Raw genomic sequence first — 15,941 nt, 5'->3', positions numbered from 1 at the left:
AGAGTGCGCTGCACCACGCTGCGTGGCGTGCAGCGTGTTACGCTTGACCAGACCACAATAAATGCGGTTAGGTGAGCACAGCTGTGCTCACTTATCCCATATATATGGCGCAGACTTCCTTAAGGGGTCGGGGTGCCTCGACCCTCGGGGCCGGGGCAAACGCAACCCGACCCCCCCCCATCGGGGGAAATCAGGAGGAGGGCGGACACCTCACCCTCGGGCCCGACGTCCCCGAAGGTGCCAGGCCACGTGGGCGATTGTGTCTGCCTCAAGCCTCTGGTCATGATACTCCCGGTCCCATATCACCGACAACATCCGTCCCAAAATAAGTGCAGCCGTGGGTCTCCGTGCCCAGCGTTTGACCCTCCGTCTTATTTGAAAAACTTATGAAAAAAATAGAAAAAAATAGTCACATATGAAGTAATATTCATGTTTTATAATCAAATAACAATAAAAAACACTACCAATCATAAAAAATTTTCAAATAAGAGAAACGGTTAAACGTTGGACATAAAACATTGTAAAATTATATTTATTTAAGATGAAGGGAGTACTATCTAGTAGTACAGGATAAGATATCATCCGGTACTATGAATATGAATATAGATAATTCCTCCGTCCTATAATATAAGGGATTTTGAGTTTTTGTTTGCATTGTTTGACCACTCTTCTTATTCAAAAAAATTGTGTAAATATAAAAATTGAAAAGTTGTGCTTAAAATACTTTAGATAATAAAATAAGTCAAAAAAATAAATAATAATTCTAAATTTTTTTTGAATAAGACAAGTGGTCAAACAGTACAAACATAATCTCAAAATCCCTTATATTATAGGATGGAGGGAGTATATGAATATAAATAGGGTCTTATCCTATAATCATCTAGACCGGTTGTCGGAATACTGAAACCACAACGAGACAAAAGCCTAAAAGGGGCCGGCCGCTTAAACGGCTGGGAGACTGATCAGGCTATTTCCACGATGGATCGATCAAATCTGTGGGTGCATGGAACGTAACATCCACTCAAGCTGTCCAATTTTTTTCCCCACCCTCTCTCTCTCTCACGGTGGGTCCGTCTATGGATGAGCATGACTGCAGGAGGAGCATCGCTCTCTCTCTCTCTCTCTCTCTCCTTGCTGGCATCCAGATCCAGAACCCACCCCCAAAAAGGGCAAACTATCTCCCCCCCTTTCTCCTCCTCCGTAGCTTCCTTCGCCTTCCATTCCATGGCCACCACAGACACCGCCCCCCGCCTCGCGCTCCTCCTCCGCCCCGCCATGGCCTGACCTGACCTCCCCCACAACCTGCGGCCTACGAATCGATCGGGAGAGGGGGTTCTCCTTCCTTTCCTCGACCTGCTGCTGGTGGGTTGGTGGTTTCTGCGGGGGGAGGCGGCGATGAGGGGAGGAGGAGGAGGAGGGAAGGAGGTGGAGGAGAGGGGGAAGGTGATGGGCCCGCTGTTCCCGCGGCTCCACGTCAACGACGCCGCCAAGGGCGGCGGCCCGCGGGCGCCGCCCAGGAACAAGATGGCGCTCTACGAGCAGTTCACCGTGCCGTCCCACCGCTTCAGCGGCGGAGGCGGCGCGCTCGCCTCGGCTCGGGGCAGCCTGGCGCGCTCGACGTCGGCGGCGAGCCAGAGCCAGGTGAGGGGGTCTGCGCTTGTGCTCGATTGTTGTGGGGTTGTGACTAGTGAATCGGATAGAATTAAAGCTAGGAAGATGATTTCGAGGCACAAATGACATCTTATCATCTTCCTTCCGTTGCGTGCGTATTCAATTCATGTGCCGATTCACATGCCGTCAGTATGTAGTAATACCTCTCTATATGTAGTCATAGACCGATTAGCATATGCTTGTGCACTTCCATAATTGAGCCTCTTCCTCCATGGCTAACAACCCATTTGATGTGCACTTTGCTCACATGTTTGGCATCCCTTCTTGTAAAATCGTGTGCTGACTCCGCTGTTTGTAAAAGTATACTAATCGGGCAACTGTCCGTCTAAGAATGTTATTCATGCGAGTTCTTCAATGTTGAAGTACAATTGAATTGTCTACCTTTCCACATTAGCTTAAACTTTCGGGTGAACTAACAGGTGGCCAGGTGCATGCGACTCGACATGGTATCAAAGCCAAGAGGTCTCAAGTTTGTATCTTGGCTTGTTGAATTATTTTCAAAATAAAAATCACAGTCCAGTTCTATTCCACTTCTGAAACCTGGAGAGAGCGTAGGGTCAAATTATAATTGAATTGGCTCTCATTTCTCATCAGCTGCTTTTGGGTGAACTGGCAGTTAACGCAACTCAATACCCAGAGTTCTTTCTTATATTAGGATCGCCTGGCCAATTATCACGTATTAGGAGTTATTGTTTAGGAAATTCTTCTTCGCAAGCTTTTATTTCGGAACATTTCAATTCTATGGCTGGGATTGGAAAACATCAGGACAATGTTTCTAGTTTCAACCAATTGTGTGCTGAGGAGATGCCAACTCAGCTTAACTGCTACTATTGGATATTATAGTCTATTGCGAATTGCTATTACTAGATTTGGTAAAAGTTGTGTTTGCTGAGGTCTGGTGTTTGTAATATACGGTTGACAGGTAAACTGGAATGATCAAAAGTTACTTTGTTATGATGTTCAAAGCATATGTGATAAATATCGATTATTGACTATTATCATCTTCTTTGAGTTTGTATGAGGGGAAAACTACACTGGAGGACAATCCTGTAATATCTTCCTACAAGAAATCAATTAATTTTCTATAATTGGGTAGTTGTAGACATGAAGTACCTGTACCTGTGGCAAATGTCCCAAGTCATAGCTTGAAGTAACTTAGTATTCCTTTAAAAAAAATAAACTCGATGAAGGGGGAAGGACGACCCTTCACTTAGCTTTAAAGAAGGGGCCACCTAAACCTTATGAGGGGGGGGGGGGGGGCAGTTGGGCACAAATGCGGCACCTAGGATTCGAGCCCAGGGTGGGCGGCGCCTGTAACGAGTGCTCTACCACTGAACTGCATGCTCATTCACGCTTCGTATTCCAATTATATATATTCAATAAATGAAGTACTGAAACAAATTTCTGCTTCCAGGTATATGGATGTGACATGCCTCTTTTTGAGCCGTTCAATGTGCCTTCCAATGGACCTGGCCAGTCTGTTGAAAAGATGAATTCAAATTCTGTCAACAGACAGATTAATGGTTCAAGAAAAGATTCGGGGATGTTATCCACTCAGCCTAAGGGCATTGATAAATATGGTTCAGGATCAAGGGCTGAGTGTGCCCCACAGCAAAGGGTGGAAAAGGGCATAAAGAGTTCTTCGGGAAGGAAATTGGCTGATGATGATGAATTCATTGTACCTTCTGTTTTCAGTGCCAGATTTCCTCAATATTCTACTAAAGAGCGTGCGGGGGTTCAAGAGGAATCAACACCCCTTGTTGCTCTCAGTCCGCACAAAAGCCCTCCAGCAGTGTCCAAATCACCGACAAAGTGTTATAACACTGTTAGTAAGAACTTGGAGAGAATCAATGTTTCTGATGTGAAATCAAGGGGTTCTCAGAAAGACAAGGAGACAGGACCAGCACAAACATTGAAAAATGTGGAAGTTGAACATTTTTCATCATTTGAGGCATCCAAAGATATGTTTGGAAGCAAACATGCTAAAGTATGTCCTAAGACAGGCACTATAAATGATTTGGATGAGCCACATTTGGAAAACAGCGAGCATCAAGCGACAAGTAGAAACGGGAGTTCCGTGAAATTTCAGAACCCTCCAGTGAGAAGAAATACAATATCCGCTAAACCATCTCCTGGTATTGAAAATACCAATGGGCATTGTAATTTACCTCAAGGAGGCTTAAAGGAAGCTGGTACAAAGAGAAAAAGGTTGGAAGCACAGGATAATGCAGAGAAAATTGATGATTTGTCTGATTCCTCAGTGGAGTGTATAACTGCTTGGGAGATTTCTCCAGATGAAATTGTTGGTGCCATTGGTGCAAAGCATTTTTGGAAAGCAAGGCGGGCTATCATAAAGTAAGTGTACTACACTAGAATAATTTGATTGTATTAAGTATATCATTGATGAAAGCAAAATATAATGATATACTGATTCTTCTATAGTAAGTATAGGGCTGCAAGAATAGCTGTAGGCTACTAGGCTCATGAGCTGCTCAATCAACTTGCTTTTTACCTCAACTCAAGATCAACTAAAATACAAATGAGATGAGTTTGGGTGTATTTTGTAGTTTGACTGTAAAAGATGAGTGTGAGTCGAGGTCATATCTTTCTAGCCTTGTTTCTGCAAACATGTAGATTTCAGATAACTAACTTAAACTATCGCAAAAAAAAAAAAAAAAAAGAAAAAAGAAAAAAAAAAAACTAATTAACTAACTTTCGCGACGTCAACATTCAGTATCCAAGGATTTAAGCGAGCTCGGTTGCTATCATAATGTCATTTTGATTGTTTCTTTATAATTCTATTTATTTATGTAGTTCTTGTTCCCAAATTGATATGCAAATTTGAAAGGTTTAGAAAGGTAATCATACGGTGGTTCGTTGTTTATATTTGGTTTGAAACTGTTTGAGCTTGTTCGATTTTTAAGATGAGTCGAACGGAGCTTTATTCTAGCCTGCTTAAACTTGACATTAGTAGTTACAATTTAGTTTGTGTAGCATTCATGAACAAAATGTCCATGTTCTGTTTCCTTGCTTTACAGTCATTTGTTCTTAGCTTACAGTTGATTGTAATCGTCTTAAGAGGGAAAAAAAATGAAGACAAACTATCTCATTATTTTTTGTTTTTTCTGGTATGTGAGCAAAATATATGAGCTCCTGACGATATTTAAAAGACCATGCATGGCACTCCGTCTTGAGCATGCAAGCTATGCTCACTTACCTAATTTTCTGACATCGATACTTTAGCCATCAAACAAGAGCTGAACATAAACCTAACTTATGCCAAATATATTGAGCTTACAAATCAGCATGTTTATTGATTCTAAGATATGAATACTTATATTTGGTGTCACATTTGCTGTAACTGGATTAGTTATTGTCAGGAAAGGATGCAGGCCTGTTAAAAAAACTTAAGTGATACCATGTCAGAAACACCAACCTCTTTTGTCAACTAGGTCAATCTGTTTGTCCATGCCTTTTGTTGTACTGTACAGCTGTGCTCTTGAAATGTTCTCTTTTACAGATGTACAATGGTTTCAATTTTCTTTTCCTTTCAGTGAAGTAGAAAGGCACAATTTTATTGAAAAATATTGTTATGTGCAGGGATAGTATTCATGTGGACCTGCTGGTTTGCTATTAGTTGGAAATTTGAGATAAGAATAGTTTGTTTCCTTATTAGTTGGGGTTTCCTCTTTGTACATATCTCCTAGGTATTAGAGGAGCTAATCTTAGAGAGAGAGATTCTCTTTGCAGTAGTCATTCCAATAAAAAATTAGCACATAGCCATTAGAAATTAAGCAATGTAGATGAATCAATCTGGCCTCTCTCCCACAAGTTTTTCATTCCAACCTATAGTCTCCTCTCATACCAACCAAGTCAATGCTACCCTGTCACCCTCTAAGTGGTGTTTGCCCATAACAATTGTAAAGGTGTTACTATTAAATTGATGCAATGAATATTGCTTTACCAAATCATTGCATAGTTTTGTTTCTCGGTTTACACTCAAAATCTTCTTTGAACTCTATGCAGTCAACAGAGGGTTTTTGCTGCCCAAGTTTTTGAGCTGCATAAGTTGGTAAAAGTGAGTCTACACTCTACATCAAAAAGATATAAGTTCTCTTCTTTTTTGTCACTCATAAGCAGGTTAGTTCATGGATAGAATTTGGTGTAGAGTATGAAAATAACCAAAATTTGTATTTGACTTACAAACAGGTGCAGAAGTTGATTGCAGCATCGCCACATGTACTTATTGAAGGTGATCCTTGCCTTGGCAATGCCTTGTTAGCTAGCAAGAAAAAAATGGCGGAAGAGAACTTGAAAGCTCAGCCTGTGTTAGTTGCAACCAATGATGATGTGCAGCCAAGTCTACAGGAACCAGAATTATCGAAAGAAAATTCTGAAGAGAACCCACCCTCTCCTCGTGATACTGCACCTGTCAGTGGTCATCATGATCAAACTGCAAAAATCGGTGCATCAAAAAGCAATCTTCGAGCTACGCCCGTTGCTTCTGATAACAGACAGAATAACTGTGGGGTTCAACTACAACCACCGCAGAATCAGTGGCTTATCCCTGTCATGTCTCCTTCAGAAGGGCTTGTCTATAAGCCTTATTCTGGCCCATGTCCTCCAGCCGGAAGCATATTGGCCCCATTTTATGCCAATTGTACTCCCCTGAGGCTCCCATCGACAACTGGAGATTTCATGAATTCAGCATATGGTGTTCCTATACCTCATCAACCACAACATATGGGTGCTCCTGGCACTCCTACCATGCCTATGAACTACTTCCCGCCTTTCAGTGTACCAGTGATGAACCCAGTTGCACTAGCATCTGCAGTAGAACAAGGCAGGCATCCTTCTATGCCACAGCCTTATGGGAACTTGGAGCAACACTCTCGGATGTCATGCAACATGTCACATCCAAGTGGCATTTGGAGATTTCATGCCTCAAGAGATAGTGAGGCGCAAGCCAGCAGCGCTAGCAGTCCTTTTGACAGGCTCCAATGCGGTGGAAGTGGTCCTGTGTCCGCCTTCCCTACAGCATCAGCTCAGAACACACAGCCTCAGCCCTCATCTGGCAGCCGGGACAACCAGACCAATGTTATTAGGGTCATTCCGCATAATAATTCACAAACAGCTTCAGAGTCAGCAGCACGGATTTTCCGGTCAATACAGATGGAAAGGCAACAAGATGACTCGTAGCTGGGAAACTGGCACTTATATGCTGGATGGCATTTGACTGCTTGTAAATGTAGAGAAGAGTTTTGCCAGATTATGGTAAGCGCTTTTTTTGTCTTGACCATTTATTAGAAGTAGATTGGATGCTATGATTGATCTTATGTTTACTGTACATACTTGTAGTCCCTCAAAGTCGCAAATAGACTTCATTTTGGGCATCAATATGTTCTCTCAAATACAACTTTGATCACTAATATACAATGTAAAATACTTAATAGAACTCGCTCAATGTGTTATACTAGGAAAGTGCTTTTTGATGCAAAATCGACATGTATGATTTTCATGTATCAAATTTATATATTTAAAAAGATGTTGACCCCAAAGCTTCAATAGTTTGATTGGATGCTTTTTCCAAAACGACTGGTATTTGTGACAGGGAGCAGATTTCTCTCTTAATCGAGACAGGTTTTCCCACTTATATTTTGAGACGAAATTATCTTGTTTTAGGAATATGGAATTGTCTTAACAGGCTTGTGTAGCGAGTAGGTAACCTGATTTTCTTGGAAGTGGCAAGATCATTTTGTCGCTGGAGAACATTTGTATTCCTTGAGCTTGATTACATGAGCAAGCTCCAAGCTGCATGCATGCAAATGCAAACAAGCCTGAAAAGTTAGGCATGCGGGACAAGTACACTAGTTTACGTTCATTTTAAAGAAAAATTAGGTTAAGTTACCCTAGAGTTTGTTTGCTTACCAAACATAGCCTATATTATATAAAGTTAACCAATGGATTGCTCCGTCTCGTGTTTGTTCGCCACACTATGTAGTGGGATACTCAGTTATATGCTACCCATATGTAATTATGTATCTAAATTTATTAACATATTTATATGTGACATTAACATATATATATATAAATATGTGATATGCTCTCATCGCTCTCTATTCCACATGTTATATCTCGCGGTCATGTTTTACAAGGCTAAAAAAAGGGGCATGTTCCATCCGCATGCGAGATTGTTTTTTGTTATATATAGGGATGACACCTACTCCCTCTGTACCCAAAAAAGACAAACCTGGTTTTCGTGCCCAATGTTTAACCATTCGTCTTATTTGAAAAAGTTACGAAAAAAAATTAAAAAGACAAGTCACGCATAAAATATTAATCATGTTTTATCATCTAGCAACAATAAAAATACGAATTATAAAAAAATTTCATATAAGACGGACAGTCAAAGTTGGACACGGAAACCCATAGTTTGCCTTTTTTTTGGGATGGAGGGAGTATATGTGAACGCTATGTAGAACCATGGCTGATTGGCTTGCCGGTTAAGCAGAGAATAGCAGAAGCTAATGAGCTGGGGAAAAGACACCGCTATTTTATCTGTTTCATTTGCAAACACTGATTACAAGTTTGCTCCGCTAATAAAGAAGGGACAAGATTGTTCCGGTGTTCCTGGGACAAGAAATGCGGTATACTCCCTCTGTCCCAACAAAAAAAAGACAAACACTGGTTTCCGTGTCCAATATTTGACCGTCGGTCTTATTTAAAAAAATTATGAAAAAAATTAAAAAGATAAGTCACGCATAAAGTATTCATCATATTTTATCATCTAACAATAATAAAAATACTAATTATAAAAAAATTTTATATAAGACGGACAGTCAAACGTTGGCACGCAAACCCACGGTTTGCCTTGGACGGAGGGAGTATATACTTCCAATGTTTCCACCTACTCACGTCACGTCCAGGTAGCTTCACAAAGCTCGGCGGAGCCATCGCCTGACCACATACGCACACAATCTGCCATCTGGTATTCTCGTGCATGCATGAACACAAACAATTCTTTTTTGACATGTTGTAATATACCAACCGAGAAAAGGTTGTGCTAAACATGCGCATTATCAAGAGTATCAACCAAACCATAAGCCAAAAGCATATAGTACTACTGTAAGCCGGAGAACGAACAGGTAAAATCATCAAATAGTCCCAAACAGTCAGAAACCAAACCACACATCTCAATTTTCTCAAGTCCGCAATCCGATGATCCAAGTAATACCGTCACCATGCAACAAGCTCCCATCAACACCTACTTACCATAATACCACGACACTACTAGAGATTATTCCATTACGACATACTGACTGAGGCATATACCGTATCTGCATTAGCACTAATCCTGTAATCCAACGATTAACTACACTAAACCCATCACTTAGACCTGACCTGACTAATCATCGCTCGTAAGCATGCAAGATCGATCAGATTCGTGACCACCACCACGATCATTCTAGTGACGAACACGACAAATGGTAGGCTCGCCGGAGAGGGGAGAGAGGATCAGTTACCGACGGGCGCGCCGAGCTTCTGGAGGCAGACGGCGGCGATCTCCAAGCAGAGGTAGGCGTCGCGCGCCGCGTACTTCCAGTCGCTCTTCTCCAGGTAGCAGCTGCCCCAGTCCGCGTCGGCCGCCTTCTCCGGCCATGGCGCCAGCCGCATCTCCGGGCCGAGCGCCACGTGCGCCATGCGCTCCATGCTCAGCCCCTTCACCACCTCCGCCGCCGGCCGCTTCCCGCGCTTGCTGTAGCTGTAGTGGTTCTCCTTGGCCGCCTCCGCCTCCGCCTTGGCCTCCGCCCTCAGGAGCGCCGACGTGGTCATCCACCGCCTATCCGGCTCCGGCTCCTTGGGCGGCTTCACCGTGTCCACCCCGGCCACCTTGCCGAACGCGCGCGCGAACAGATCCGTGAGCTCCACCGGCCGCGCCACGTCCACCTCCCACTCCTCCGCGAGCTTCTCCGCCGCCTCGCGCGCGCCGACGCAGGCCACCGTGACGCGCCTGTCGCGCAGGAACGCGCGGAGCCGCGCCATCTTGCAGCCTCCCTCGCTGAAAGGCAGCACGCCGCCGGTGTACTTGGAGCTGCCGCGGTCGCAGCAGGGCTGGTAGACGAGGGCGTGGGAGCCGCCGACGCAGATCGCGATGCAGCGGATGGGGTTGCGGGGGTCCCGCGGGTGGCCGCGCACGCCGCTCGCGTCCCACGGGCACCAGTTGTAGGGCGGCGCGCGGCCGCGGAGCGCGACGAGGCCGACGACGAGCGGGGCGCGGAGGCGGTGGCCGCGGCACAGCTGCGCGATCCCCCGGAACCACGGGTTGGTGTCCATGTCGTCCACGGGGAAGGTGACGTCGACGAGGGCGAGGTCGTCGCCGATGCAGAGGACGGCCTCCCTCCTGGGGCTGTAGTACCACCGGTCGTCGTCGTCGCTGTCGTCGTCGCCGTCCAGGAAGGTGACCTCCACGGGGCCCTTCATGGCGGCGCGGCGGCGGCGGCGGCGGTGGTGGTGGTGGTGGAGGCGAGGGTTTTGGCCTTGGGGTTTGTGTGATTTGGGAGGCGGTTGCGATTGCGACGAGAAGCTGGAAAAGGTGGGGGAATGGAGAGAGGGGCGTGGAAATGGTGGTGGTGGTGCGTGGGTTGGGGTTTTTGTAGCAGAAGGAGGCGGTGTACGTGGCTCAATGTGGAGCGTTCGATTTGCGGTGAGATCGGGTTGGAGCCCGCGCGCGGCGGGAGGAGAGGCGGGTTCTGGAAGGCGTGGCAGGTGACCGTGGTGTGGTTAGAAATGGGTTTTGCTGGGTTTGTTTCGCTCCCTTCTTTCAGTTGCTTCTCATTTTCTCAGTACAGTGGAATCGTTTTGAGGGACCAAATGTTAACGGTGTACTCCGTGTTCATTTTTCTGTTTTGATTAAACGAAAGATGGGTGAATCCCTGAAACTCTGTAAATTCTCATTACAAGTGCAACTGAACTTGAATCCTAATTGATGAATATTATATGCACACCCCACTCTACTGTGCAACCGAATTTGAATCCTAATTGATAAATATTATGCATCCATGACTCTAATGCCACGCGGGTAATTTTGGCCGATGATTTGTAGTGGAATAGAATGGTTACCTCTGGCGGAATACACTACGAGATATACAATGGAGGGCGGGTTTTCTCTGAATTCCTGTGTTATCCAAGTCTTCCAAACAGATAGCTTGCATTTCAGAAGGGGGGACCGTCTTCACAGAAGATGAATTTCACGGTTGAAATTCAAGATCACAAATCCAGCAAGGAAGACAGAAGTGGAAGCCAACAACCTTTCTGTAAAAAACTCGTCTGAAATTCTAGTAGAACAATAGCCTCATTTTTGCGCATTTGCCAACCTTTTTGTCAGGTTCAGCTTCCAGCATTTTCAGGTGCAATCTACAACTGCATGGTCACCAACCAGCGTACCAACCAACACCAATCAGCAAATGCAAACATCCTTATATCAAGAAAAAACTTGGGGTATTCTGTATTCAGTATTTGAATTTATTCAAACATCCCACTGGTAGAATGTCATGTCAATCCAACTGTCTTTCAAACAACAAACACATACTGCATTGTAGTGTTGGGCTTCAGATCCTTAACATATAGAGATATAAACAAAAGGATCAAGTGCCCCAACTTCAGAGATAAGGGGAGATGGCCACAGGTAAGAAAAGGACTGATAAAGATAAGAGCAGAAATATGACAGAACTACAGAAACTAACATAAGACTTAACTATTAGCAATGACCAAAAACGACTTGTAAGGACAGAACCACAACAGGTTAGTATTGTAAGGTACTATATAAGATTCCATGGTATGATGGTAACAGCAAAATTTTTCATACTCTGATAGTCATTTGCTATTCCATTAGGCTACGGGTTCCTCTGTTGACAAATTTCGCATGCGGGTATGATAATGACAGCCTAGGCGGAGGTGCGGTAAAGCTTGCCGAAAACATGCAGAAGAGCAACGACGGCAATGAACCCAATGCTCATGATGAGGACTGAGTTCGGGGACATCTTGCGCCCAGCAGCCTCATCGGTGTAGAACTGGAGCATTGTGCTGGCACCGCCTCCACCAGTGCCACTGCTGGTGGTTCTACGCCTGCGCAAGCTTGCAGCAGCTGCTGCACTCCCTCTAGCCGGGGCATCTCCATTGGCCACCATCTTGCTTTATCCCTCTGCATGATAATATGAGTTTCAAATGTAAGGTTTGCAGCACTAATATTACAGAAAACCAACAGAACAACAGAGTTTCATCCAAAGTCGTATTGCATATACATAGGAAGTGTTAAAATATGTCTATCATTTTGGAAGATACGGTTTATGCTGTCACACAGCATTTTGGAAGTGACTATTTTATAAGCACAGAAGTTTCTTCAATGTGGAATATGTCAAAAGGCAAAATAAGAAGCACAGAAGTTTCTTCAATGTGGAATATGTCAGAAGGCAGAATAAGGTACACATCTTGGAAGTGTATGATAGTACTACACCAATACCAGTGAAGTTTTAGTTGTCACATTTGAGTGCTAATAAAAATATAAAAAAGAAATGGTTGCTGTTGCTCATGCCTATATACATTCATAATCTATCAAACTAACTGCTCCTGGATGCTGCATAACTATAACTAAACAAGCTTAAGTTAAATTTACCACAGAAAAAGAAAAAATGACAACTAGTCCCAGAATTCTGCTGAAAAATTTTGGGGCTGTCCTGGGCTTGGCCAAACACCCATTGACATGATGCTGCCCAAGTGTAAGAACTGTAAAACAAGTATAGTGTCTGTGTATGTACAGGGATGGCAGCATATTCATTGCTGCAACACAAGCTACGCTACATGAAACCAATTTCTTACGCTGGAATATGAACAAACAACATGGAGGAGAGATTTCGTAATAGAATTTTGAGCAAATATGTTGGTACGGACAAAATGATCCCCCACAAAAATCCGCAGAGAAGATCATGAGTGACACGCGATATATGAGGTAACACACGAACATCTTATCAAGAATTCAGATCCATTCCCAGATCCTGACAAAGCACTAGAACTACAACAGAAATACTTCGATAAAACAATTCGATTTCCCTTCATGACACATCCTAACATCACATCAAACCCCCCGCAGCCAATCTGAATTCTGAACAGCAAGATCTGGAACAGAAGCGGTACCCATCCCAGAATTCTAAATCGGCCAAACCAAACAAGCCCGATCTAAGACATCGATTCAACATGAACGCGTACGGAATCAAAGCAGGCTAATCGGAGAGATGGCGAAAAGAGGATGATTTTCGCGCGCACCTGATGAATCTGCCCTGCGCCAATCGCTCGTGCTCCCGTCCCAACTTGGTCACTCGTCTTCTCGCCCGAAAATCTGAGTGCGGAATTCAGAATTCTCTCCGCGTCTGAACCCGCGCGCTGATATCTACCCAACTGGCTGGATTAACGGGTTCCGTTCAAGATCCGATATCAAGTGACGTGGTCGGCGCGATCTGATTGGCCGGAGCGCGTCTCCGCGCGTCGATCTGAGCCGTCCGATTCGTTGCCGGGTCCCGATCGCGCGGCCTGGTGTGAAACGGGTGGCGTCACCGCGTGCGGCGTGGCACTGTGACGTGGCAACGGTTATGCGGTTATGCACAGTCATGGGCTGGACCTTTTGGCCCAACATCTGTGGACTCGTGGACCGGGTTTCGGCCCTTTTATCCGCTCTACGGACGCAGTCCACGTCAGCCGACGTGGGTCCCACCACGAAGGGCGTGCCTCCCTCTAAAAATTGCCAATGACGATAAGAGCAAAGACGGACGGGAGGGGAGGGGTCCAAATTAAAACTCCAAAATCCATTCGAACAGCGAAGGAAATTTGTTGGAAAATTTTGAGATTTGGATTTTTGTTCTAGGAGAGGGGAAGGTTAGAAGAAGTTGAGATCGGTGGAGAACTGGAGATCGAGGGGAGATGGATCAGATCATGGGGAAAGTGGGCGGGTACTGGTTCAAGCAGAATGCCGGCAAGGAGATCAACAACATCGGCGACGATATCAATGTCAGCAACCTTTCTATCCCTTTCGATCCTTTCTTTCGAATGCTTTTGTTTTCTCATCTGATTGGAGTCGTCGCATTGCACGATCGATAGTTCCCTCTTCTTAATCACGTTTTGTTCATTCTAACCTGGATCGTGGTCTCCTGTTATTGGTAATTTTTTGGGCTGTTCGATTTTTCCAAGGATAAATTTTTCGTTAGTTTGTTGCTGTTGTTGGATCTTACGAATTCACTTTGTCGATAGTCTCGCAGCCTGCCGAAGATTATCCTTACCGAAATTGTTACTTGAATTTAAACGAGATGATTGTTCTGGTAGAGCAAATTGATTTGGTCAGGAATCTATTACAGAACGTGCTGCACACATATCGTAAGGTGGCTTTTGTAATGATATATGGATTCGGTGAAATTATAAATTAACATTATACATTGGGAGAACTTGATTTGCTTGAAGCCACATCCATCTAGGGTGAAAATGATCAACTGATATAAAGTTTCATAAAGAGACTGGAGGCTATTTATACGTGATAATTTAGGTGCCATTAGTTGCACAATGATTTTCAGGAGGTAGTACATTTAGGTGCTGATAGTTGTGGGGATATAGTGTAGTTAAGGAAGGAGAAAGTGCAGTGCTACAACAGGGAGGTGAATATGACAACGTTGGCTGAGGTTGTGGGATTGGTGACTTGGTAGTTGAACAGCAATTAGGCCATGTATTTTTCTGTATTGACAATCAGGATTGTGAGATGGTCTTGTGCATGTGGACATTGATCATGAATTTGTAACAGCAGGATATTGCAAAAATGGGTATCTTATAGACATTCATGCTGCATTATATGATGTGATTGTAATGCTTCCAACTTCCAAGTAATAGAACATTTTCTTTTTGTAGCTTGTGTTCTGACTATATGTAAAATTTCAGTCAATCTCTAGCAGCATTGGAGATGGTGCCAAATGGATGGTCAACAAGATCAAAGGTAAGGAGATATCTTTATATTGGCCATGCCGGTAATAGTAGTACAAACTTTAAGTACTTTGTGTTCTCCATAAACACATGTACATTTTAAATGTGCAGAGAGCAAATATTCCACTCTGAACCGTTATTTTTCTAGTGGCAATGTAATCTGCATAGGAGCAAGCCGTTTCTTCTGAACTTTCAAGTTCCAAACTGCATGTCTTGATGAACATTGGCATATCAATTTAGTAAAAGCAAAAAAATTTCAACCATCGTTTTTTTCACACTAATGTCAGCAAAAACACCTCACTGTGTTCAGGGAAGATGCAGAAGCCATTGCCGGAGTTCCTCAAGGAGTACGACCTCCCAGTGGGTCTCTTCCCGCAGGACGCGACCAACTACGAGTTCAACGAGGAGACGAAGAAGCTGACGGTGTACATCTCGTCGGCCTGCGAGGTCGGCTACAAGGACTCCTCCGTGCTCCGCTTCTCCACCACCGTGACGGGCTACCTGGAGAAGGGGAAGCTGTCGGAGGTCGAGGGCCTCAAGACCAAGATCCTCATCTGGACCAAGGTGATGGCCGTCAGGACCGAGGCCACCAAGGTGCACTTCGCCGCCGGCATGAACAAGGCCAGGAATCGCGACGCCTACGAGGTCGTCAGGGATGGCGTCGGCATAGACAAGTTCTAGATTGATTTGGGTTAGATTTGCTTGGTTTGTGTGGAGATGCTGACTGTGTGAGTTGAGTGTGTGTGTGTGAGTGAAGATTGTTGTGTAATCAGCAGCGCTTGCTCCTCTCCTGCGGTTTCCAATTGTACAGGAGTGCTGCTGTGCTGGGCTGTTCGTTGTGTTTTTTATCGATCAGGTGTATTTCTTTGTTTATTGTGTAAAGGAAACATATCTGCAAATTAAGCAAACCCTTGTAGGGCAGCTATGTTGGATTGAAAGGCGATTTGAAATTGATAGGAAAAAGATCATGAGCTCATCTTTTGCATCATTCATTTTCACCTGCATGACGACTTAAATGTTTATGGTGATATCTTCTGTTACGTTATATTTCACTGCTCAATTTAATGGTCTTGGTTATTGAATCCTCTTCGTAAAAATTGTGGATGAGATCATGGTATCCATGTAGATTGCTGAAAATTCTACGAATACAGAATGAAGGTTAATGTTCTCCCAGGAGGATGCACACACACACAAAAAAAAAGAAGGAAAAGCATAAACTAGTAACAAAAATGTTGATGGGATCTTCAAATTGTAAT

At 44.2% G+C, this 15,941-nt stretch overlaps 4 protein-coding genes across 4 annotated transcripts; 2 read left to right on the top strand and 2 right to left on the bottom strand.

Annotated features, from left to right (window-relative positions):
• Positions 1-1,200: 1,200 nt before the first annotated feature.
• On the top strand, positions 1,201-7,068 carry LOC4327931 (ELF3-like protein 2). The gene is made up of 4 exons (XM_015795402.3): positions 1,201-1,641; positions 3,086-4,026; positions 5,698-5,749; positions 5,881-7,068. The coding sequence occupies exons 1-4, from the start codon at positions 1,396-1,398 to the stop codon at positions 6,868-6,870; spliced, it is 2,229 nt and encodes a 742-aa protein (XP_015650888.1). The 5' UTR covers positions 1,201-1,395; the 3' UTR covers positions 6,871-7,068.
• A 1,718-nt stretch (positions 7,069-8,786) lies between these two features.
• On the bottom strand, positions 8,787-10,443 carry LOC136351143 (uncharacterized). The gene has a single exon (XM_066310344.1). The coding sequence runs from the start codon at positions 10,150-10,152 to the stop codon at positions 9,187-9,189; it is 966 nt and encodes a 321-aa protein (XP_066166441.1). The 5' UTR covers positions 10,153-10,443; the 3' UTR covers positions 8,787-9,186.
• A 962-nt stretch (positions 10,444-11,405) lies between these two features.
• On the bottom strand, positions 11,406-13,087 carry LOC4327929 (protein transport protein Sec61 subunit beta). The gene is made up of 2 exons (XM_015795391.3): positions 12,991-13,087; positions 11,406-11,872 (listed from the first exon to the last, which is right to left on the bottom strand). The coding sequence occupies exon 2, from the start codon at positions 11,856-11,858 to the stop codon at positions 11,616-11,618; it is 243 nt and encodes an 80-aa protein (XP_015650877.1). The 5' UTR covers positions 11,859-11,872; positions 12,991-13,087; the 3' UTR covers positions 11,406-11,615.
• A 401-nt stretch (positions 13,088-13,488) lies between these two features.
• On the top strand, positions 13,489-15,673 carry LOC4327928 (uncharacterized protein At5g01610). The gene is made up of 3 exons (XM_015795370.3): positions 13,489-13,728; positions 14,644-14,698; positions 14,996-15,673. Exons 1-3 carry the CDS (start codon positions 13,642-13,644, stop codon positions 15,364-15,366), a joined length of 513 nt encoding a protein of 170 aa, XP_015650856.1. The 5' UTR covers positions 13,489-13,641; the 3' UTR covers positions 15,367-15,673.
• The last annotated feature ends 268 nt before the right edge of the window (positions 15,674-15,941 follow it).

Source organism: Oryza sativa, chromosome 1, assembly GCF_034140825.1.
Source record: "Oryza sativa Japonica Group chromosome 1, ASM3414082v1".
NCBI lineage: Eukaryota > Viridiplantae > Streptophyta > Magnoliopsida > Poales > Poaceae > Oryza > Oryza sativa.
The sequence above is the reverse complement of the archived record's forward strand: the minus strand, read 5'-3'. Positions and strand labels throughout refer to the sequence as shown.

Coding starts and splice junctions, on each gene's coding strand:
- LOC4327931 (XM_015795402.3), top strand. CDS start 1,396: ATGAGGGGAGGAGGAGGAGGAGGGAAGGAGGTGGAGGAGAGGGGGAAG. Junction 4,027..5,697: donor GCAAGGCGGGCTATCATAAA/GTAAGTGTACTA, acceptor AACTCTATGCAG/TCAACAGAGGGTTTTTGCTG. Junction 5,750..5,880: donor AGCTGCATAAGTTGGTAAAA/GTGAGTCTACAC, acceptor ACTTACAAACAG/GTGCAGAAGTTGATTGCAGC.
- LOC136351143 (XM_066310344.1), bottom strand. CDS start 10,152: ATGAAGGGCCCCGTGGAGGTCACCTTCCTGGACGGCGACGACGACAGC.
- LOC4327929 (XM_015795391.3), bottom strand. CDS start 11,858: ATGGTGGCCAATGGAGATGCCCCGGCTAGAGGGAGTGCAGCAGCTGCT.
- LOC4327928 (XM_015795370.3), top strand. CDS start 13,642: ATGGATCAGATCATGGGGAAAGTGGGCGGGTACTGGTTCAAGCAGAAT. Junction 13,729..14,643: donor ACATCGGCGACGATATCAAT/GTCAGCAACCTT, acceptor GTAAAATTTCAG/TCAATCTCTAGCAGCATTGG. Junction 14,699..14,995: donor GATGGTCAACAAGATCAAAG/GTAAGGAGATAT, acceptor CACTGTGTTCAG/GGAAGATGCAGAAGCCATTG.